The sequence below is a fragment of the Phascolarctos cinereus genome, unplaced genomic scaffold, assembly GCF_003287225.1.
Source record: "Phascolarctos cinereus isolate Bilbo 61053 unplaced genomic scaffold, phaCin_HiC Scaffold_9;HRSCAF=440, whole genome shotgun sequence".
Lineage (NCBI taxonomy): Eukaryota > Metazoa > Chordata > Mammalia > Diprotodontia > Phascolarctidae > Phascolarctos > Phascolarctos cinereus.
Genome location: NW_027556402.1, coordinates 221,319,021 through 221,344,137, shown reverse-complemented (window position 1 = coordinate 221,344,137; position 25,117 = coordinate 221,319,021). Strand labels below are relative to the sequence as shown.

Below are 25,117 nucleotides of genomic sequence, written 5' to 3'. Positions count from 1 at the left end.
AGGAAAAGAGTAAAGAAGTTCAGCTTTGACTGTCCCAAACCGGTAGTCTGTATTGTCAGATTTACCTCACTTTTCCCCAGAATTTTGTAAGTATAAACCAGAGGTGTCTAGCTGCATGAGGCCCACAACATTCCCAGTTGTGGCCCAAACCAGGTTAAAATGTAATTGTGGGGTGGGGTGGGGCAGCTAGGTGGTGCAGTGGATAGAGGACCAGTCCTGGATTCAGGAGGCCTTGAGTTCAAATCCAGCCTCAGACACATAACACTCACTAGCTGTGTGACTCTGGGCAAGTCACTTAACCTTAATTGCCTCACTGAAAAAAATGTAATTGGGAAATATCTAACAAAATAAATAAAAGTACAATAAAAACACAGATAATATCACATTTTTAAAGTAAGCCAATTTGTACCTGTCTGGGATCCTCGTGATTAGTGACCCCCATTTCTACTTAAATTTGATATTACATGAGTAGACCACCTCAGAGCAAATTTTATTCCCCTTTCTATTCATTTGTTAGGGTCAGATTATTCATGTGACTATGCATTTTTCCCTCTGCAAGCTATCATCTAGAATCCTTCATCTTAGCCTGTTTTGTTTTTTATTTTTTTGGAGGGGGGAGGACAGGTAAGGAAGGGAGCAAGGAGTAGATTGTCTTTTGTTTTTCAGTATAACATGAGAAATGATGTTTCTGTTTGGTTTCAGGTGATCTGGAAGTAAACATTTACATAAGATTTTTAGATTTATTTTTATTTAATTTAGTAATCCATTGAGATGCTATCAGGCACCTGCTCATTATTTCTCCAAATGGCAGCCATTAAATTTGCTTTGTAATAATATAGTATACCAGAGAATGTTTTCGATATCTTCTTGCATTACATAAATCACCTCTCCAGTTCTAAAGCAATTATGAATAACTTCTGAAATTTTGAAAACCTTTTACTTTTCTCCCTATTGTCCTGAAAATGGGAATAACATATCATACCTCTAGTATCTTACCTTAGAGGGTTGTTGTGAGACTCAAATGGGATAACCTTAAAGCCCTTTATTATTTCTTGCTGTTTCATCTTGCTCAATGTAGGGTTCAGAAGGCCCTATAGCACATCACTATTCTGCTGTTATTCTTTTATATTTCATACTCTATGAGCTATTGCTTAAGTGGATAAAATTAATGACTTTTGAATTGAACAAATATATTAGGATTTTTCTGCAGGTCTTACTGAGAGAATCTTTATAACAACTCCAGTAGCACCTAGGACAACAGAGATGATATGGACCTCAGCTTGTTCCCACATGATTTTGTTCTCCTCTGCTAGATCTTCATATTTTGAAAGCTCTTTATCCTATTTAGTTTGAAGACAATAAATATTTGATATGGTGACATCTATTAAATCTATTGTTCTTAACTTTTATGAATCAATGTTATGTCTTGACAATAATGGACTAGAAGTCCTGTTTGTAATAATGCTCCAATTCCAGCACATCTTATTCACTGAGTTCTCAAGAATATTTTGAGGTCTTTTTTATAGTATAGGAATTCATCATTTGTCACGCTTTTAAAGACAATGAAGTACAATCATCGTTTTCATCCCATCTTTTATCTTTTTTGATTGGGTTCAGATAAAAATGGTCCTATGACAAGTCCCTACCTTGCTATTATGCTTTTACATTTATTATTCTACTGACTATTGCATAGATAGAAAAAAGCTGCTTTTCATAGTTGAATTAAAACATTAGGAGGTAAGCTTATCCAATGTAGCTTCACTGAAAGCAACTTTGATACAACTCCTCTAGCAAGCAAGACAACAGGAAAGAATTTTACCTCATCTGTTCCCACCTAATGCTGACCTTATGACTATCATTATCAATGATAATAATAGCCATGATTATAATAAAATGGTCTTTGTCAATCACTTGGTTCTATTTCCTTCCAATGAGAATATATAACTTTGAATAGGGATTGCCATGCTTTGGGGGAAAATCTGACTTCATACTGAGAAGCATTGCCTAGGAATGAAAGTGATTATCACACAGAGGCTTGAATGACACAAATTATTTGAAAAAATTGTGGATCAAGGTTCTCAAAAACATATCAACAATACCCTTCCAATAAACATATTCAGCAAAATGAAAAATGAATCCCAAGCTGTAACAAACAACACTCATTTCTGAACACTGAGCTGAACCCGGACTATTTCTTTTTCTTGAACAGAGAATTCAACCACACTTTTTATAAAACAAGCAAACAAACAAAAAACAACCCACCTATTGCAAATAGGCACCAAACATTAATTTTTTATCTTAATAAGCTGTTGCTTTTTGATCCTCAACTCACTTCCCCGCCACACATACGTACTCCCATGCTGGCCATTGAGCTCTCCCGTATAAAGAAGAAAACAATAAGGCAAAAGCAATAATCCTTCTGACAATGTATGCAACATTCTGGACCCATAGCACTCCACTTCTCCTGAAAGGAGAGAGGTGTGTTTCATCATCTATTCTCTGGGATCAAAAATAGATGGCTTCTTCATTTGTCTTCCTTTTAATGCTTAAACTTTATCTATATCTATCTATCTAATTTTAAAACTATTGAATTGAAACATCAAAATGCTATCTAAGCTGAATCAAAGCTTTGGTTTAAATATCTGCTTCTCATAACTGGAAACAGAATTTAATGTATTTAAAATGTCCCCCCAATGTGGAAGTAAGTCCCTGGTCAGATTGAAACAATTGAGCCAAGAGAACACAGAAGCCAAGGAATGTAACTTGTATGTAAAAATACTGACTTAAAAATTTCCTCTCACAAATGATCTGAGAGATTTAGAGCTAAAAGAGACCTCAGACACTATCTAAACCTTGTTATTTTACAGAAGAAGAAGCTGAGACCCATGGGGTGAAGTGGCTTGCCCAAAGTCACAGATAAGTCAGAGAGCCAGGATTCCGATCAGAAAAAATCTAGGGTTTTTCCCATTCATTTCACCAGCCATAAAAAATTGGTAAATGCTCTGGTTTTCCCCAAATGTTCCTACCTATTAGCCCAGTGAAGAAAGGGTTGGCTATATTCATTTTTTAGAGAAAAGATTGTAAATCTATTTTGAATTTTTTTCTCTCCCCCATTTCCTCTGTGGCAAGTGGCACGTTGAAGTTTGTTACCATTAAGAATGTTCAAGTTTTAAAAACAGATAGATAGTCACATCCTTATTTTTCTTTGGTGTGTCAGATAGGAAGATGGGGAAATGCTGTGTAAAAGACTATAGGTTTTTAGTTTTGCTCTATTGCTGAACAAAATCTCTGTGACTTTAGGTTATATTACGTCCCCTCCCTATATCTCACTGAGTTGAACTCATGGTTTACTAGCCTTGGTAAGGAGAGGTCGTATATGCCTAAATTAGAAGCTAACACCGGGAGATTCACGCCGGGACTAAAGACTGATCAACCAGCACTGGAGAGGAATCAAAGGCAGATCATCTATGACTGAGCTTTGTATGTTTTTAAGACTAGTTCTTATTCAGTGTGGCCCCATGGTGAGTTACTCGTGAGATTCCTATTTACACACTCGATTGGCCCACGTTCCCAACACCTTCATGCCCCTGTATGAATCACTGCCCCCATAGAGACTTATTCTGCAAAGTGACAAGAACATTGGTGGTATGCCATTTTAAAAGATGATATCAATCTATTTCCATCGTAGCTTAATGTGGAGCCGATGTATCTGACCCTGAGTGGAAGGCTAAGCCTCTCCCAGAGGCTGATTCCCTGCTGCTTAATCTAATCAAACAGGGGCCTTTCTGTTCCTCATTTTGCCACATCTGATCCCCGACTCTTATATTAAAAAAAGAAATACACATGCACAAACGCAGCGCTCATGGTCCCTTGGTACATCATTAAGTTGTAAAAATGACTTCATCACTCATGACAGAGAAAATTGATGGCCCCAACAGCGACATATGGCATCGGGAGAATCGCTCCACCAGCTGCCTACCTGACATACCCCTCCCCCCAGACTTCTCCCTCCCCCGGGGAGGCTGCCAGGGAGACTTCTAAACTGCAGTGCCGCACATGTGCAGTTCTAACGAGAGGGGTGGGAGAGAAAAAAGGACAGAGGCATGTGCCAGCCGCTGGGAGCCCTCTCCACCTCTGCAGACAAGTGGGTTAGGCTTAGTTCATCATCTAGCTCAGGCATGGCAAAGCATAGGGGTAGGGTCCAGCAGGGTCTTTCTGTTCTTGGAAGGAAGGGGGGTCAGACTAGAGTCTCATACATTTGATTTTTCTGGGGTCAGAAGTGACTCTGATTATAGATCATGGACAGATAGACAGATTAGGCAGATGAGCAGGGAGATAGAGTCGCCTCTGACCCCACATGTGGGTAAAATCCATTCATCCAGAGCAGAATGCCAACCCTTGCCCCTTTGGGTTTTGTTAGCTGCCTGGGTTCTTTTCCACACACAAAGGGATTTCAGAATTATTTGCCAGACACAGGGTTAAGGATCTAGGGAACATTATTTTATAGAGGATGTTATTTCTAAATTTAAATAAAGAATAAGTGTTTGAGGAGAACCCTAAATACTGTATTATTTTTGTAAAGAAATGTAACTTATTTTTTGTCTTCACTCCTTTGCACACCAAATAAAGCAGACAATTATCTGTATATACACAACCACCACTACCATCACTATAAATCCTCTTTATTTTGGCCTTGAAATATGAGGTTTTGTGGATAGAATGCCTTCCTACATCTCTTTCAAAAACCCTACACTGTTCTTCATGAATGGATTTTATAACAATAGCCATGCCTGGAAGGCTACATTTACTCAAGCTGTTGGATTTTTTTTTTATTTTAAAAATACAAACACTTATTAGTAATTGACTTTTAAATTTATGGACCTGCATGTTTATTGTAGGGACAAATGGCTCTCCACCTGATCTAGTAATAGGGAAATGTCAGTTTTAAATCAAGATTTGATCAAATGTTTTTAAAAAATTCCACTGGAAAGTCCTCACTTCTTTCTTTTTCCATAAAAGTGTTAACAATATCCACACCATTCTCAAGGCTTCATAATCTTAGAGGAGGCTATGAGGAGGCACAAGACCTACATGCTCTTCTTCAGGTAAAAGACAAATTCTTAGCCTGTGTCCCCACTGGTCTGAACTTTTTTTTAAGAATAAAGATTTTGCCCATAGACAAAGAAGCCAAAAGAATTTAGGACCCAACGTAGTTTAAAAATGAATAAATCTCCCAATTGCTCCTAACACAAATCCAGTTGGTCCCTTTGGGGCCATTAAAAGCTTCTCTCTCTAATTCTTGGATCTTTCCCCTGGATTTGAGACACTGTAGATGGTAGTCACTCATGCAGCTCAGGGGATGTATGTGATTGTAGACAGAGTGCTGGACTTGAAGTCAGGAAGGCCTAGGTTTGAATCCTTTCTCTGATAACTCTTTATGAACCATGGGAGAGTCAGTGGACCCTCCCTTAGCCTTAGTTTCCTAATCTGTCAAAAGTCAGCAATGATACCTGTAGCTGTCGTTCGGTACCTACACCTCATAGAGCTCTAGTAAGATACAAGCCCAGCAATAAGGTGAAGTGCTTTAAAAAGTATAAAGCAAGTAAGCAGAAGACAGACTGGCAAGATGTTTAAAGGGTATGCAGGCACCGCAAATCATCACAGACAGCCAGGAATCCTGCCTTAGGCATCACCACCTCAGCTTTCACTTTAGGGAGCATGATACAGCAGAAAGAGGGCTGGGTTTGGAGTCGGAGGAATAGGGTTGGAATCCCACGACTGCCACTTACTGTGTGACCCTGGCTTAGCCACCACTTCATTTCTCCGGACCTCAGTTTCCTCATAGGTAAAATAAGAGGATTGAACAAAAATGTCCCCTGATATTCCTTCCAGATGCAATTCTATGATTGCATGGGGGGGGTGTTCTTTATTCAAAGCAAAAGTTGAATAAGGAACATAAGATGCAAATATGGGCCTTGTAAACTGAAGGGGTGATTTCGTTGTTATAATGTGCTCTATGAGTAGGTCAATATCTTCTCTACAACTTAGAATCTGAGAGTTGCCTAGATCAGTAGAGTCAAATTTAGACTTGGGGGCCACTAAATCATACATAAGGATCATTGCAGGTGTATGTTGACTTAGGAAACCACAAGTTAATATCAATTATATTTTATTGCATTTTTCTTTATTTTGTTAAATAGTTCCCAATTATATTTTCATCTGGTACCATGCTGGGGAGTCCTATGGGGGCAAGACATGTGTTTGACTTCTGTCCCAGAGCACTGAATGGCTAAGAGACTTGCTCAGGGTCACACAGACTGTCACACATGCAGTAAATATTGAAGGCTAGATTTGAACCCAGGTCTCCTTGCTTCCAAGGACATTTCTCTGTCCACTACACCACACTGCTCCCTCTGTGAGACCAAATCTTGTTTAAGTAACAGCAAAAGCAAAAGCAAAAAGTTAGACTTTAACAAGGAAATTCAACTCTAATCTTGAATGAATTTTCTCAGCTGGGTTAATATTTTCTGTCTGCATGCCTAGAGTTTAAAGATGACATACATGTATTTCAAAGGAACAACACAGGACTGTTAACTATCTGTGAACTTTAACTGCTTGAGTGAGTGGTGCTGAAATGAAGCCATTTCAAGGCTGCTCTTTAAAAGCCTTCAAATGAGATATAGAGCATTTTCAATGGACATTACCTCCAACAGGGAATAATGTGGCCAAAAAGATAATTTGATAAGGTAGAAACCTGACACTTGAAAAGGCAATTTTTTTTTCACAATGGAAATTGCCCATTTATGTTTGTAAATGTTGAAATCAAATTTAAAACAAAGAGTTGGCAGAATGAATAATAATAGCTAACATTTATACAGAACGCTTTAAGCTTTGCAAAGCGCTTAAAAATATTATTTCATTTTATCCTCATTACTACCCACAAAGAGAAGTGCTCTTGTCATAGCCATTTTACACATTAGGTAATTGAGGAAGATCATTCCTGTTTAGGTGCCTACTAGATAGATGTATAGAGATAGAGATGACAGGATAGATAGATAGATAGATAGATAGATAGATAGATAGATAGATAGATAGATAGATGAATGGATAGATTGAGATAGGGATATTAGGGCTTATCTTACAGTCCCACAAGTATTTGGATTTGTTTGTTTTTTATTTTTAGTTTTAGTTTTACATTGTACTTTGTTCTGGTCTGTTGTAGTTAATGAACTATAAAGTTGTCTTTGCAAAGCTGGTAAAAGCTGTGTAATAGAATACACTAAAATTATATTGGGATCAGTTGCTTCACAGAACTCCATCCTGGACAGGCACTTTTCCTGTATTTGTTGCTTACTCTTTTGAAAACTGCAAAATATGATTACCTCACTAGAACAAGTTTCTTTGCTTGTACTTGGGCCCATGCAGTGACTGCTATAATTAGCAAGACAGCATTTGCAGTGAGGAAGGCACTAGAATATGAGTCAGAAGACCCAGATTCTAGTATCAATTTCAGTGCTAACTGTGTGACTTTAAACAAATCATTTCTTTCTAGGCCTTTCCTCATTTGTTAGATGACTTTTCTGTCCATAGTCTCATGAAAAAATGCTCTAAATCACAATTGATTAGAGAAATGCAAAAACATCTCTGAGGTATCACCTCACACATATCAGATTGGCCAACATGACAGAAAAGGAAAATGAATGTAAGCCTCTGGAAGCCAGGGAATGTTGTGTTCTTGTCTTTGCATTTCCAGTGCTGGTGCCTGTCACATTGTAAGCGATTAATAAATATTTGCTGCATTGAATCAATACTGTAAAATGTGGGTTTGGGGCAGGCTAACATCTAAACTCCCCTCTAGATCTAATATGACTCCAGTTCTGATATACAGAGGTCTTTACAATTCTTCAAAATGTCTGCATAGGAAATTTTGTACTTTAAAATGCCTCAATGGGAAAAAAAATGTTGCATCTCTTCATTGGTTAAAAAACAAACAACTCAGATTAGCCTCGATTGTACAAATGTATCAAAATACATTTTTCTTTTTTAGCAATACCAAATATGCCAGGCTCCCCTCTTCCCCACTTTTTTTAAAACAATAATCCTCCAACATCCTTTATCAAAATGACTATTTTCCCCCCCTACAGAATAAAATGCCTCCCCATCATGATGACCAATTCTGCAGCTAGAAGTATGTAATATCACTTTAAGAATAACAGAAGAAAGTGATGCAAGAATTCCCCTTTCTCTGGGGACTGAGCTCACTCTTTCCCCAGCTCTCTCAGCCTTTCCTCCTCATAAATAAGAAACCAGGTGTGCATTCTGCCCTACCTAGCCAATGAACCAGTAACCCTAATGGTAACCAGGTATGGGACTGTTTTGGACCCAGACAATAGAAAGAAAGATCTATTGTTTGTTTGTTTGTTTGTTTCCCATTTAGAACGTTTCTTTAAGAAGGCATAGTCACTGAGCACCTTTCCCTCAATGCTGTCTCTCCAAACGCCTCAGTTCCTCCACTTTAGGACTGTATGCATGAAGAGACAATGGCCAACACCCTCCAAAGGGAGACTATTTTGTACCTAGGGGACGGAACATGTCCCTGGTATCCTAGCCAAGGGAAATCTTATGCTATTTTTAAATAGTTTCCAGGAAGAAGCAATTTTGAATGAGTATACAATGTGTGTTGATAGAAAACTAGTTGAATTGAATCTCACAACTTCAGAATAGCTTTCCAGATAAGGAATGTAATTCTTTCCCTCTATTTCTTATGTAAGGGATTTCTCTTATAATGCGTGCTTTTAAATAATTGCTTACATATTACCAAGCTTTCTGAACAACCAAAGGTAGTTCATGTGAGGTTAAAAAGCATCAGGTAAATATTGATGTAAATTAAAACTTTATGTCACCCTCCCCTTTTTAAGGAAATTATGCCAAAGATTTTAGAGACTGGATCAATGTTAAGTATACTGCATTACTAGAAACCATGTGGCACAGCGAATAGAGTGCTGGACTTGGAACTTAGGAAGACTTGGATTCCTTCACACCTCAGATGCTTTTTAGTTATGGGTGACCTTGGACAAGTTCCTTATTGTCTGGACCATAGGTTCTTCATCTGTAAAACTGGGAATAATTTCAGCATCTTCCTTCATGGGGTAGTTTTGATGATTAAAAAAGATAATGTATTAAAGCGCTTTCCAAACCCTGAAGCACTCTAAAGTCAGTTGCTATCATTTTGGTTGTGATATGTAATGAAAGCCACAAGGTTGCATTTTACATGAGATTTCTCTCCATTTGGCCTGCTGTCTTTAAAAGAGAGGGAGCTTGGCAAATCCTAGGTGTTTCTGCCTGGCAGGAAAACCTTAGCCTTTTAACATTTGGCAAGCTTAAGGTTCTGACTTTGGATGGAGTCTTAAAAAGTCCAGTTATTGTATTTTGACGTTAGATCTCCTCCTTAGTTGTCTGTGCACGTTGCTCATGCACCTAGAAGTAGTTCCAAGAATGGAAAATGCACTTAAATGCATATTTTAAGTACTTTTTTTTAAGAAATGGAAAAAAAAAATCAAGGTTTTTCTTTTCAGGGAAAAAAAATAGCCTTGATGCTATAAGCTGGACTGAAAGCTAAAAAGCTCTGTAATTTATAATTAAGTACATTGAAATGAGTTTTCCTCTTAATGATTTCTGCCTAAGGCTACTTTCATACATGAACTACATGTACGTGGGGTTGCTGGTCTGTCTCGGTTTCTCTGTCTCTCATCTTTGTGAGTTTGTTGGGGGGGGAGGTTAAAATCTAGGTATGGATATTATTCAAAGTCAGCTTCATGAATCTATTCATCTATTTCATCCTCTTGCTGTTCTGAAGGGCTCCCCTGAAATCAGTGCCCTCTGCCTGCTAAGCCGCAAGTAAATTTCCAGGAGTCCCGCCCAGGGCCCAGGAGATAGCTGAGCTGTCAGAAGCTGGAGGACTTGATCACTGTGTTAGAATCTTAAGTGAATCGAACTGGGAGTGAGAAACACCGAGGGGTAGGGGTTCGGGGATTGCAAAGAGGTGAATTGTGTCCTATACTGAATAGAGGCAAAGGGTAATTTGGGAGGAAAGGGTTGCAAGCTTCAAATCGCAACATAAATGAGTAATCGTTGTTGTTATTTTCGTTCATCTTTAAAGCGCAATTCTTTTCAGAGGACGAGAGGAAGCTAACCTTGGAAGAGGCATTAGAATGCAGATTCCAAAGCAAGCAGCAACCTTAATGCTTTAAAACCGGAGGAACCAAAAACGGGTCCTTCATTCCAACAATGCTGTCTTAATGAATGAATTTAGGGCCAGTTAAAATCCGAACGCCTTCCCTCCCCTAAAACAAACCCAAGACTCCAACAGTCCGTGGCCCCACCAGCTGTTCCCGGGCCTTGCGGCTTTTCTCAGTGCCTGGGTTCCCAGATTCAGGGACAGCCCGAGACTAGGCGGTTTAGGTGGGAAGGAGGTCGACTGACCATGAGCAGGCGCTAGGACCTCGACTGGCCCGCTCGGCCCTGGGGACCCAGCTGAATGCCTTCTGTCTTCGCGCAGTTCTCGGCGGAGCTAATTAACAGGTGGAATCACACCCCGGGTGCTTGAAAGCTCTCCAGACACCATAGAAACAAAGCCTTAAGACCCAGAGCACCATCTGCTTTGCGGGCTACGCGCGGTGGGCCTGCCGGGCGTAGGAGAGCTCGGCTGGCCGTCTGACCAAAGGACCTGAACTACCCCCGCAGCCCAAACCTGGCTGCTAAGGAGCGGATGCTCAGCTCTGGATTTTCACCAGTAGCAAGAAAGGGGAAGCGGGAGAGGAAGAAGAAGACTACCTAGGATTTTAACAACAGCAGCAACAACAACAACAATAATAATACTCCACCACATCCACGCATGGGCCCAGGTTCAACCTGGCCTCAGTCAGCTGCTCGGTGCTTCTAGCTGCGGTGGGTTTAGGGAAATCTTTGTTAATTATAGCTCGCAACAAGGCCCTTTTCACCCAATGGGATGGAACCCAAAGCCGCCGGGGCTCACCCCTTCCCCCTCCCCCCAGCCAGCCTTGACTAGGCCGGAGCTTCTTCATCGAGCAGTCTTTCTACCCCACAACTTGGTTCTCAGGTCTGAGGCCAGAGCTAGACCCAGAGCTCGTAGGGCGCAGCTAGAATGCTAGGACAAACTCCGTCGAGGATAGTTCACTGGCCTCCTTTACCCCTGCTGACCTGCTCCCTCTAGTTGTCCCTCGCTTCTCCAAGGTCGCGGGTTTACACGCACTCACCCTACCTCCCCCTTCCCGAGACACCCCAGGCTGGCCCCCAGGCCTCGGCAGTTACCTGTTGGCGGCCAGGCGGGACGCGATGTAGCCTCCGGGGATCTGAGTGATGATGTAACCCCAGAAGAAGGACCCATGGATCATCCCCACGGTTTCCGGGTCCCAGTTAAATTTGGCTTTCTACCAAGGCCAGAGGAAGCAGGAGAAAAGAGAAGAAATCGAGGGAAAGTTAGTGTCCTTACTTGAACTGCAGAGAGGCTTTGCTAATTTCATTTTACACCTTAGTGTAGGGAATGCTGATACAGGGGTCGATAACTCAGTGTGACCCAGGATTAGCTCTTGGAAAGTGTGTCATTACCTCCAGGGAGCCTAAAACTCCTGCACCTTTTTGTTCCTCTCTGAAGGTCTGGCTGTCTGCAAGCTAGAAACCCTAAGCGCAGGTTTCCGGGAATAGGGGTGCAGAGAAGTGCTAGATTCCCTACCATCTGTACATCGTACCGGGGGAAAGAGAGAGTCCCAAGGGAAGGAAACCTAGAATATAGAATAGGGGAAGGATTTTTACCTTTACATCCCAAGCGAATAATAAATATTTGCTGAATTAGGGTGAATTGAATTGAGGGTGAGGTCAGGCTGATATAAGATATAAGAAGGATCCGAAGATCAGGAACTGCGGCTAAAGCTGCGGTAACAGAGATGATGTAGAGGAGTTGAAACTCAGATCAGTTGGGGGAGGGCAGGGCACAGGGGATACACGGAGATTTGAGGATCCCAAAGGGGAGCAGTTTTTATTACTAAGGAAGCTGGATACTAGTTAGAAAGAATGAAGATAAATGAAACTGTTGTACAAAGGTCAAAGTTGAGAGCCAAGCTTTCACACAAAGAGCCAGGGGAGCCTGCATTCAACCCGGGAAAGCCAAAACAAACCAAAACAAACAAACAAACAAACAAAATATGCTCTGGGAACTCTCTCTCAATCCTAGACTAATGGACCTAAGGTTGCTGGAAGGCGAGATGGGGGTGAAAACGCCGTACTTGGGAGAGCTGGTGTATTTTCTGGAAAGGAAACATCAATTGTAAATTCCTCTAGTCACATGCTGTCTCCAAGGTTACTTGTTTCATATATTTTGTTTATACCTACATATGTGTATATATGTACATGTGCCCCTTCATTGTAAACTTCTTGAGGGCAAAGTCTCTATCATTTTTGTCTTTGGGTTCTGAAAAGGTAGCATGATACCTGGCACGTGGAGGGAGCTCCGTAAATGCTCGGGGATTGATTGATCTGTGGTCTGGCTCCTCTAGTTCTTCTGCTTAAATTCTAATTTACCTCAGATTCCCTCCAAGACACCTAGAAGTAGTGGAAAAGCTACAGCTCTGCTGGAGTCCTCTCTTTTTAAGGTGGAGAGTCTTTCTGTGCTAGGGATTCCTAGTAGGGCTGGAATAGGAGTGACTGTCAATGGTCTTGGAAAAAGGTCCTCAAAATTACAGTGATGAGAGCTAAGAAAAATATATTGGAGTTATCATTTTTATTATGTAATATTTTAAGCAGTAGGATGTTTGTGGTTGGATAGCAGACCTCAGAGACAGAAAGATATGGGTGCAAGTCCCAACTCTAAAACCTATACTGGCTGGGTGAACCTGAATAAGTCACTTAGTGCCAAGCAAGTTTCTAAGACTATAAATCACAGAGAAGGTACCCATCTGTTTTGGTAGAGGAAATTCCTCCCTGAGAGTTCCCTGTACCAAAATCACGGGTCTGTTCTCATTGACATCCCATAATATTATATGTGATCTATTTTCATGTGTGAGTATAAAAAATGAGAACAATTTTGTACTTTTTTTAAGTGGCTGAAAAAAAAACCCTTAGACTGGGAGTCAGGACAGAGATTCAAATCCCATCTCTGTTGCTTAAGACCTGTGTGGTCTTGGGGGAACTCACTCTTTGGGCCCCAATTTTATCATCAACAAAATGTGGGTTTGGACTAGATGGACTCCAAGATCCCTTACACTTCTAAACTGATGATCTTATAACCATGAGTTGAGGGTGGAGTGGGGCCCCTGGTGAAGTAAGAAAAGGTGGAGAGAAGAGGGGATCCGAGTCCCCACAGTCGCCCACCTCCTTGATGATCTTCCCCCCTCGGTGTATGGTACTGTTGTTCACCATGTCCACGATGGCGACCCCCAGGTTGCAGCGGATCCCGAAGGAAATGCAGAAGCCCAGGCCACTCATGATAGCTATGATATATCGGCGTGGCAGGCCGAAGCAGGTACAGTCGCAGAGTGGCGCCTTCTTCTCCTGCACCTCCAAGGGCTTCCCATCCTCGGTCAGCTCAATAGTCTCCCCAGTCTTCTGCTTCTTCTCGAGCACCCTGGAGTGTAGTGGGGAGGACAGCGAGCGGGATGGGGGAGGGGGAAGGGGAAGGGAGAAAGGGAAAACAGAAGGCTTTAGGGACAGTGTCTAGTTGCGATGACCCCGGAGCAGGGTTTAAGATTGAGGAGCTTTGATGCGCTCCTGGTTGTGTTCACTTAGCGCCCTCTCCGGGGTGGAATTAGGGAGGGGTGCTTTCGTTTATAAACTCTCTGGGGAGTAAGGATATGGTCTGTCTAAAATCAGAACTTCTTAACCTTGTTTTTGATCGTCGTTTTTCGTTTTTGTCGTGGACCCCCTTGGTGAAGCCTATTGACCTCTTCTCAGAAGAATGTTTTTAAAAGCATAAATTAAAAATCTTTAAGGTTACAAGGGAAAGCATTCATATTGAAATAGTTATCAAAATACTAAATACTAAAAAAAGTTTTAAAAACCGTTCTCGCACCCCAAGTTATGAGGTCCATGGGAATGATTTTTGAAGCTGAGGGGGAGGGGGAGTATGGGTGACTTGACATGGGAATCCATTCTCCCCTCTAGCTAATATTTTTAATCAAATTCCTTTCCTTTCTTCCAGTTTAAAATGCCAATAGAAGGTAAACGCTCCAAGAGGAGAAATTGCTTTGTTTTTAGCTTTGTGTCTCCAGAGTTTAGCAAGCTCCTTGCCTTGCACCAGCATTAAACAGTGCTGGTGGAATAGAATCGAACTGAATAGAATTCAATTAGCTTTCGACTTTAATACCTTTCCTCCCCAAAGAAGGACGTTCCACCCCACCCAGCCTCCAGTTACTTCTGCTGCTCCTTTCTGTCAAATACACAGTATGTCCGCTGCTCTGAATCCTCCCTAACCCCTGAACCCCACCCCACCCCCAATTCCTGAGTGATTTCCTCGGTATGTTCTATACAGGAGTGGCTTGATCTTAGGAGAGAAACCGAGACAATGGGGCTAACATCTCTGTGGTGCCTATTTTGAAACACTCCAATTGTATTCCTTCTCCCTCTCCGGCAGCGTCTATACCCTGAATCTTCTCTGTTAACTGCTCTCAGTACCAATTACCTGCCTTCCTTCCACCCAGGAGCTCAAATCTCTGCTAGCCTGCAAGAGCAACAGGTCCCTCTGATTTCCCTACCGGGCTTCGACCTTTCCCAAAGGGATGCGGGTTTTCTGGGCGTGAGGTGACGTAGCCACGCCCACGCTCCTAGTAGCAAAAGTGTTCTGGGCCGAGATCTTCCTCAATCTGGATTTATAAGGGGGAAGGACAATGCAGGGGTTTGTGTGTCACACCTGCCGCAGGCTCTGTTCAGCTTTTCTCCTTCGAATCAGCCCCGCCATGTGAATTCAAATCCTTGATTTTGGCCCGGCTGTCATCCTATATATGTCTTTTCTTTTCTTAAGATGGCGGGAAGGCGGTGGGGGGAGGGAGGAAGAGAAAGCCACCCAAATATGTAGACAAAATACAAAAACCAAACTACCTACCTCCCATATATTTGTAATGAATTATTCACATTTCCAATTACACACGAAAAAAAAATGTGTTGGGGCCTTTTCTAGACATTCAAATGCAATTCTATACACATAAAAAGAAAATCGGTCGTGCATAAGGCATTTCCGCATTCAATGCAGATCCTGCACCACTTTGGAAATGCCACTGTCATCAATATTTTAAAATTCCAAACCTTTAGGAATGAATCCCATCAATGAATTTGTCTCAAAGGGCTAAAGTGCTTTCCTACATTCAAGTAATAACCGTTTTCTTCGAAGAGTTTAATCTATGAGATTTCTTTTTAGACAAAGACACTCCCTCCCTCTTTAAAGGGAGTATCTTCCAATAATGTTAGGATGCAATAGTTTCAAATATTTAAAGAAAACCTTTCCTTAAACATAGTATTTTTGAGTTGAAATAAGCAGGAGAAATTTTAATTTTTATCAGTTCAACCATTTTCATATACTTATGTATTACATATACATACAGTGTATATATGTATATGGACATATATATCTATACTCACATATACACATGCATGGTTGTTTAAATGTAAGTGATTACATGAATGCTATTATCAAATCGGTTCAAAGAATGCAATGTTTGGAATATGATTTTCAAGCTCTTCACAATACCTGAAAACATAATACATTCCTTACCATCCTGGAAATAAACTCATGATAGTATTTATAGTTTAATATTTTAAATTATCCTTAACCCTAAGTTTTTTAACCCAATATAAGAATTTTTTAAAAGCCACAATTTTGGGAGAGAAGAGGAAATGAAGATTCAAGTAATGAGATTCAAAATAAATATGTTTTATATATCACCCCCCCATTCAAGTTTTCCCTTAGAAAAGGAAATCTTCCAAATCTAACCTCCACTCTTGGAGGAAAAGGTCTCCTTGGGAGGATTCAGTACCTGATAGAAGGTGATTGAATGAGTAGTTCTCAGTGATATTGTAGGATTGCAGTGGGGAATGCGGAATGTTGCAGCATAGATAGATACTGTCCTGACCAGAAGTGAAGCCAACCCGGACCTGAAAGAGCTGGAAATATTTGAGCTACCCGCCTCACCTTTTCTCAAAACTTCCTATTTATTCCCTAAAATGTATTCCTTTGTAAAAAATGCTACCCTAAAGTCCACTTTCTTTCTCTTGTTGTCTGCCTTATCTCCTTGGGGGATGATCTGCTTTCTTTTGAAGAATACTCCAGTAAAAGGGACAACCTTTTAAAAAAAAAAAGAAAAGAAAGAAAAGAACACGGAACGATCTCTCAGGAGGCAGCTGGAGTTACCTGCTGTAATAGGAATCATTGGCCAGGTTACTATAGTGAGGGTTGGTTTGAAAATCGTTTCTATCCATCCAGTGCACTCAAAAGGATTATTCTTTTCATAATGCACACCCTTTCAGCATCCCCATACCAGACACTTATGTCTGTGATAGGACGAATAAATAATTTAAAAATACATAATTGTTTCAGTCTCAAACCCAGAAATTGGCCCCCTATCAATTATTTATATATATATTTAGTGTTGGTTTTTTTTTTAATCCAGAAGGAAGATCTCCTGGGGGATTATTAAGCGAATGGGCTTAATGCTTTTTGCATTGAAGGTATCTAACTCGAGCTTTTCCCAAGCAAACGATTAGAGCATAGGGAAAGCCCATTGATAGGGTGTGGATTCTTTCCTCTTCATAAAGGAGATGAATTCTGTAGTGGAAAGTATCTGCCACTAATCATCCCATACAGATGGTAAAACACACACACACACACACACACACACACACACACACACATTCACTCACTCACACACACACACCCCAGACAGATTGCTTCCATGCCACATTCTTTTGCCAACCTTGGGTAAGCCCCAATGTTTAACCAAACAAACGTTACCGATCAAATTACAAGCCCTCGAAACGGTTTCAGTTAACTGAAACCTGTCTGACAGTTTCTCCAGGAAGAAGCCCCAGTGAACACGGGAGTCGTTTTCCCTTACCTGTAGATTTGGCCGAGAGATTTTCCAGCAAAATTCTTCAGCCCCTCTTTGCCAGGGGTCAAAATCCTTTGTTTTATCGACTCCATCCCTGCAGCACTGGCTCTGGTGTGTATTAGGTTTGAGCTATGAAAGGCGATGGTTGCGCATATTGGCTTAATCGCTAAGGTGTTTTTTTTCCTCTCTCTCTCTCTCTCTCTCTCTCTCTCTCTCTCTCTCTCTCTCTCTCTCTCTCTCTCTCTCTCTCTCTCTCTTTCCTTCCCCGCGAAATGGCTATTGGTGCGCCTCTGGGAAGAAGAATGTGAGTGAAAGGGAGGGAGAGAAAGGGAATACAACGGAATACAGCAACATGCAACCCACGGCTTTCCTAATAGGAGAATTGCTAGACACAATTAGAAAGTCTTATTTGAAGGGGAGGATCCGGTGGCAGAGGAAGCATGCAGTACCATGATATTTGGGCGGGTACAAAGAGGTCCTTGATGGAAGTTAGTCCACTTGAAAATTGTTTGTAATCCTGGTTTTGAAGTGTTTTCCAAAAACTGCAGTATTTTAAAATAGAGGAAAACAGAAAGCTCTTCTTTAAGTGCAAAGCGAAGATGATAGCAATATTAGTCCTCTTCAATCAGAGTAGCCTGAGAAAGAACTAATGGATGATTTTAGCTCTCAGGTGGGCAGTACCAACCCTAAGGGACCATCTTCACGAATAAGCTTCTGCTGCCTTCACGGGGAGCAATTCAGATATGCGGTAGCGTAGAGTGGAGATGGAGAGAGAACTTGACGCACCTTGGAACGAGAAATCAATGAAAAGCGAAAACGTGATTTAGTGAGACAAACAGGTCTAATTTTGGACGGAGCACTAGAGTTTTCAGCACTGGGGACAGCTCCCTCCCATTCTGGCGTCGCCACCGGATTTCAGGACCGCGGACAGGACACGTAGGGCGGATGAAAAGGTTCTTTGAGTTCGCTGCTTTGCCAACTTTCTAGGGGAGGTGGAAGGACAATCCTTCCAAAAGACCATCCTGGGGCTCTTCAGGAATGGATGCTATGGAAACCAACTAGAAAGATGTCATCATCTCATTGGTTTGCAGAGAGAATGGTGCAGTTGACTTGGAGAGAAGGAAGAGTTTATTAAAAATTGACAAGTTACTTCTCGTCTCCCACGTCTCACCCAGCACGCTGACGCCAGCCCGTCCTGACCCTGTTGCAGAGGGAAGATTACAACATATTGCACTTGGGTTTGCGGCATACTGGGAGGCAGGGAGACTAGCTTGCTTTTACCGTTTAATATGGGCAAGCCCAGTAATTATTTTGTAAATAGATTTACTTGCAAGCTCTGAAAGACAATACGGTAAAACTGGAGAAATAGCCGAGTTCTACTTATAACTGTTATTAACAAGCTCATTTACCTTAAATACATATGACTTTCACATGTGGGATTCTAAACCTTGCTAATTCAAAGTGCTTTCCTAAGATAAGATGATAAGATGCTGAACTGAGTTGTGACTTTGTGCCTTATTCCCATACACAAGCTGTTGCTTTCTCTAGAAATAAAACACTGGTGGTATTTTTAATAAAGCAAAACCTGGAAGACTAGAACAGACTCTGTTGATACATATTTGAATTACACTTTTTTCTTAAATTTGTGCTGCCCTCATAGAACTGGGCTTTGTGTAAGCATTCAGCTAAGGCTTTCAGTTTCAATTGGAAGAAAATAAATTGTGTATAGACTTATTTCATTTAAAATATGCTATGAAAACATACATCTACAGGTCAAGAAGTAAATTATTGATGCATTTCACTGGATACATAAAATCTTTTTACTGTATGTATTTTGGGGAAACACCTCAGAAAGAAATTGGCCTTGGACCACATTCTGAAGGTCAATAAATGGGGACTTCTTTTAAGCCAGCAGGGGGAGTGAATCCTCAAATTAACAGTCTTTAGGAGCTGGTATCCGCTTCTCAAAAGGGTAAATCTCAATAACTAATCATTCAGAGAAACAGTCTGAATGATATGAATGGCCACAGTCATGAATGAGAGAAAAAATGTCACATAGCTGAGAATTTCAGGAAAAATTGTGATAGAAGTTGTTCTTTAATGGATAATGTTAAGGCAAAGAATATTAGTATGTTTTCTCCTAGCCCCATCACTGGAAAGAAGATGTATATTATATGCATATGTACAAATGTGTGATACCCCATCCTTATTCTATTCACCTGTCCTTCTCCATAGTTCTTTGCAAAGTACAAATGCAAAAATAATATTTTGGCACATTCCACTATGCTCTTTGGAAACCTGGCTCTGTTGCCTATAAAATTCATTTAATCCTTTAATTTTCAATCAATATTCTACCTCCTTGCTTTAAGTAAACAGCCCTCTGCTGAGTATACCATAGCCCTTGCAATCCTCTTCATGGGGATCACTCACCATTACTCCTACATTCTAAGGACCTGGAGACAGAGTGAGCACATTTCTTTTTTTTAATGGTATTTTTTTTCCAACCACATGCAAAGATAGCTTTCAACATGCACCCTTAACAAAATTGAGTTTCAAACCCATCTCCCTCCCTCTGTCTTCTCCCCCCTCCCCAAGATAGCAAGCAATTTGATAGGTGCAATACTTGTGCAATCATGTTAAACACATTTACACATGAGTCATGTTGTGAAACAAGAATTAGAACAAAAGGGGAAAACCACAAGAAAGGAGGGAAAAAATACCAAAAAAGTGAAAAAAGTATGCTTCGATCTGTGTCCAGATTCTATAGTTCTTTCTCTGGATGTGGATAGCATTTTCCATCATGCGTCTTTTGGAATTGTCTTGAATCATTGTATTGCTAAGAATTGCTAAGAAACTAAGACTAACACAGTTGATCATCACAAAATGTGGCTGTTACTGTACAGAATGTTTTTTCCTGGTTCTGCTCACTTCACCCAGCATCAGTTCATGTAAGCCTTTCCAGGCTTTTCTGAAATCTGCCTGCTCATCATTTCTTATAGAACAATAGTATTCCATTACATTCATATCCTACAACTTGTTCAGTCATTCCCCAATGGATGGGCATCCCCTCAATTTCCAATTCTTTGCCACCACATAAAGAGCTGCTATAAATATTTGTGTACATGTGGGTCCTTTTCCCATTTGTATGATCTCTTTGAAATTACAGACACAATAGCAGTATTGCTGGATGAAAGAGTATGCACAGTTTGATAGCCCTTTGGGCATTGTACCAAATTGTTCTCTTGACTGGTTGGATCATTTCACAACTCCATCAACAATGCATTAGTGTTCCAATTTTCCCACATCTTCTCCAGAGTTTATCATTTTCCTTTTCTGTCATATTCGCCAATGTGATAGGTGTGAGGTGGTACCTCAGAGTTGCTTTAATTTTCATTTCTCTAATCAATAGTTATTTAGAGTATTTTTCATTGGTTTATAGATAGCTTTAAGTTCTTCATCTGAAAAACTGCCTATTCATATCCTTTGACCATTTATCAATTGGGGAAGAGTGAGCATACTTCTTGCTCCCGGTAATGACCTCCCGATTATTACTCAGATAAAATCCCTTGATGTTTATTGTTTTGAAGTCTATGTAATCCATTTACACTACCCACTCCCATCTTTCCTGCTCTGACCTATTTGCACACTTTTTTCAGGGATTTTAGTAACCAGTTAATGATTTTAATTCTACAACTATTCATCGTATTCTTGATGAATACCGAGGACTTCACTATTCATGTTAAAGTATTGACAACATCTCCCACAACCTTGCCACACAATTTCCCAATTTTCTCAATTCCAATCATCTCTCCTTTGCCACTCCGCTCCACATTAGCTTCTCATAAATGCAACCACATCTTAGGACTTGAAATCTTTCAGAATTGAATGACCTCTAAAATCCAAAATTTTGAACTCTCATTTTAACCATAATCTACCATCCTTTTACATCTTTCACTCTCTCATTCTTACTAATAATGACCTTCAGTCTCTTCAATCATCAAACTCTCTAATCCATGTTCATCTTCCCTGCTTTGCCCTAGCCTTAACCTGAGGGCTTGTCATTTTAATCTTTCAGTGGCTACTACCCTATGTTCCTTGTCCCTTTGGTCTTTTTCCATTCCCAGCCTATGAATCTCACCCTGTGGTAGATAGTCCTTATAATCTAGTTTCTCTGTTGCTACCCTTATTGCAGGGATTCTTAATTTTTCTGTGACATGGACCTCTCTAGTAGTCTGATGAAGTCTATGGACACCTGAGAATAATGTTTTTGAATGCATAAAATAAGATACATAGGATCACACAGTAAACCAATTATGTTGAAATAAAATTATCAAATATAAAGAAGAAATTCATAGGCCCAGGTTAGGAAGTTTCACTCTAGGGCATATTACTGGATCAACTCATACAGATCAAACTGATTTCACACAGTACAAGTTCATGGTACTTAACCTCAACTGGGCTCTCACTCAAAATTCTTCCACTTCCATATATCATTATCCACAGTAAATCGTTGCTTTGTTGCACTCACCAATAACCATGCCTCTGGACCCTAACTTACAGCTACTGACCCAGCCTCCTGCTTCACTAAGAACACAGAGGTGACTCACCCTGAACTAGCTCTGCTTCTGATGCTTACATGACCCTAATTTCTCCCCTTCTCCGTAGTCACAGAAAAGATATAACTACTGCTCACTAAGCCTAATCTCTCTTCCTGTGCTCTTGATCCCATTTTTTCCTCTCTCCTTCAGGATCTTTTCCCAGCAGTCATTGCCTCCAGGACACATCTCTTTCATGCACCTTAAGTCTCACTTCAGTCTTACTAATGCTCTTTTCTATTTGCCTACAAACATGTGCAGATCATACTAATACTATAAAAAACAAAAAGAGGCTTCCCTTAATCATTTTAACTTAGCCAGCTATATTTTTATTTTACTCCTCCGCTACTTGAAAATGTTACCTATAGAGATACTCTTCTTAATCCTTTAGTATGTATGTCCACAAGGGCCTGACCTTTGCCCTCTTCTCCATTTGATCCCCTGGCAATCTCATTCATTCAAGTAGTTTTGATGACTGGTTCTTTTTTTTTTTTTTTTGCTTTTTTGTTTCCAAGGCTAAGTGACTTGCCCAGGGTCACACAGCTAGTAGTGTCTGAAGTGTCAAGTGTCTGAAGTCAGATTTGAACTCAGGTCCTCCTGACTCCAAGGCTGGAGCTCTATCCACTGTGCCACCTAGTTGCCCTATTGATGACCAGTTTTTGTAAATGGTTCTCAAATCTACATCTCCTGTCCTGCTGTTTCCTCAGAACTGCAACCCCAGATGCCTATAAGACTTTCCATATGAAATAACATCAGAATCTTAAAATCACCCCATCCTAAACAGAACTCATTATCTTTCCCTTGATCCTCATTGTGATATCACTATGTCTGGTGTACCATAGTCTACCTACTTTCTCACACTTACAGACCTAGAATTATTTATCATTGACTCTTCGCTCTCTCATATCTGTCATATCCAAGAAGTCCCCAAGTTCCACCGTTTCCACCTCTGCAATATTTCTCCAATCACTCACCTCCTTTCTGTGCCCATTGATGCCAGTCTAGAGCAAGCCTTCATTATCACTTGTTTAAAGTCAGTGGCCTCTTTTCATGTCTTCATGTCTCTACTTCACACTCACCTCCAATCCACTGTTTCTACCACTATGGGCATAATATTTCTTATGTATATATGTCATCTTTGTTATGCATGTATGGCCATGTTACTCATCCTAAAAAATCTTCACTGTTTCTCTGTTGCCTACCAAAGAGGCAACTTCAAACTCCTCTAAATGTCATCCAGTGGTGTCCACAGTATCATACCAGACTACCTTTCCAGGCTTATCTCATATACACAATCTTCAGGGCATTTTGTCCACTGCTCACAGAACACAGACTGACCTCCCTGTCCTAGTCCTTTTGTTTAGGCTGTTCCCTATTCAGGAACAATCCACACTCTCCCATTCAATCTTTACTTGATGACCTCTTACTCTTCCTTTAGAGCCCAACTCAAATGCTGCCTCTTCTAGTAATGCTTCCCTGATCCTCATAGCTCTGAATGACTTTCTCCTCCAGTCTCACACACTAATAGTATTCTTCAGGAATCCAAAATACTAGAAGGCCTAGTGGCTTATATTTCATTTATCCAAGAGAACATCAAGAACAAAATCACCAATATGGCAGCATCCTTCTAATGATGAAATGATCATATCTGACTTTCCAAATCAAATGTCAACCTGTTCCTTCTACAGTCTTTTGTCACAGAGAAATGTAGATAGATGAATACAAGTAACCAATACTCTAAAGAAAATGTAAAGCTAGCATGCATACTACTGTTACATGGATTTAGAGGGTCATTTTAAAAGTGGTACAATGTAAGATGTTGAATATTTGTTGAATATCTCTTCTGGAAAGAATTCTGTGATTGGTGCTCAAGAAGCTCAAAAGTTTAAATAAAATAAATTCCCTGCCCTAACGGAACTTAGAATCTGGATATGAGGCATGGCCATTTTGGACTCCTCCACACCTTCCTTTGTTGAATGTCTTCTTTCAGTTTTAAGGACCTTTAATTTGATGTCATTGATAAGGCCTATCCTTCCTCATAGGTATTTTCAAGTTTCAGACTCTGAACACATCTTCATGTTTTCCATTGTCCTTTAGTAAAATAGTGATTAGAAAGACTCAGACTTATACAGAAGTAGCATAAGTAGTTTACATATCAAGTAACTTGATATGACGCATGAGATCCCAGAAAAATCTTTCCCCCTTCCTGCCAAATATGTCCTCCACCTATCTTATATAGTATCTAAAAGTTCAATAGCTTTGAGTCATATTCTCCAGGGAAAAAAATAACATAAATGGATCAGTGTGGGCACTTGACCTATTTTAAATCCTTAGTTAAAATCTGCATGATGTAATCAAAAGAACTCTGGATTGGGAATCAGAAGAAATCACTTCAAGTCATGCCTCTGCTACTACTTGATTGAATTTGCACAAATATCTTTACCACTCTATGCCTCAGTTTCTTCATCTGTAAAATGAGAGGATAAGAGATTATTTCTAAAATTCCTTTCAGATCTAATGTCCTGTTTCTACCATGCATCCCAACATAGATGCTGATATAATCTCTGCCCTTAACAGCCCAAGGTTTTAGTATTTTGAGCAATGTATTAAATGAATATTATTTTTTAAAACCACTTAATTGTGTGACACAGACATATGTTTCCTGTGGCAAGTTTCATCATCTCATAAGAAGGCACTTTAGAATAGGATTTTGACTTTTAGTATTGTATATATTTACTAGTTTCATATACAACTGTTCAAAGAACCATCTTAGACATTGACTAAACTTCTAATATTGTGTTTATGAACATAATTATTTCTACATGAAAACTATTTCTTTATTTATCATATAAATGAGCAGCATGCTTTAGTGGAAACAAAGCTTTGTTCCATATCAGATGATCTGGATTCAAATCACAGATCAGTTACTTACCAGCTGGGTTATATTAGGCAAATCACTTAACCTCTCTGGGCTACAGTTTCCTAAGATTTTATAAAATGAAAATGTTGGACTAGATGACTACTAAGATTATTTCTAGCTCTAAATCTATCATCCTATTACAGTATGGTTTATATAGAATATATACACACATGCACACACACACACACACATATGTGCATTATATATAATTAAGCTTTATTAAATTATTTTTAAAATATTTTATATGTTATTCGAGAAGAGAAAAAAAAGTACTGTACTGGAAGCTACTAGCCCCAGGTTCTAGTCTATTCCCAACTCCACCACTGCCTATGAGGCCTTGGGCAAATCACAAGCTTTCTGGCCTCAGTTTCCTCAAGTATAAAATGAAGGCGTTAGATTGCATGACTCTCTAAGATAACTTCCAACTGCACATTTTATTGATCATTTGAGGATTATTAAAATGTCTTTCAAATGTTGCCCTCTAGTGGATG

At 40.1% G+C, this 25,117-nt stretch overlaps 1 protein-coding gene across 1 annotated transcript in view; it reads right to left on the bottom strand.

Moving 5' to 3' along the window:
- Window positions 1–18,285, bottom strand: part of SLC17A6 (solute carrier family 17 member 6) — a 60,049-nt gene extending 41,764 nt beyond the window's left edge. The window contains exons 1-3 of the mRNA XM_021002049.2: window positions 17,118–18,285; window positions 13,387–13,639; window positions 11,332–11,450 (exon numbers count right to left, since the gene is read on the bottom strand). Of these exons, the coding sequence (XP_020857708.1) occupies window positions 11,332–11,450; window positions 13,387–13,639; window positions 17,118–17,203 (458 nt within the window). The 5' untranslated portion in view covers window positions 17,204–18,285. The remainder of the gene's footprint in view (window positions 1–11,331; window positions 11,451–13,386; window positions 13,640–17,117) is intronic.
- Window positions 18,286–25,117: the final 6,832 nt, after the last annotated feature.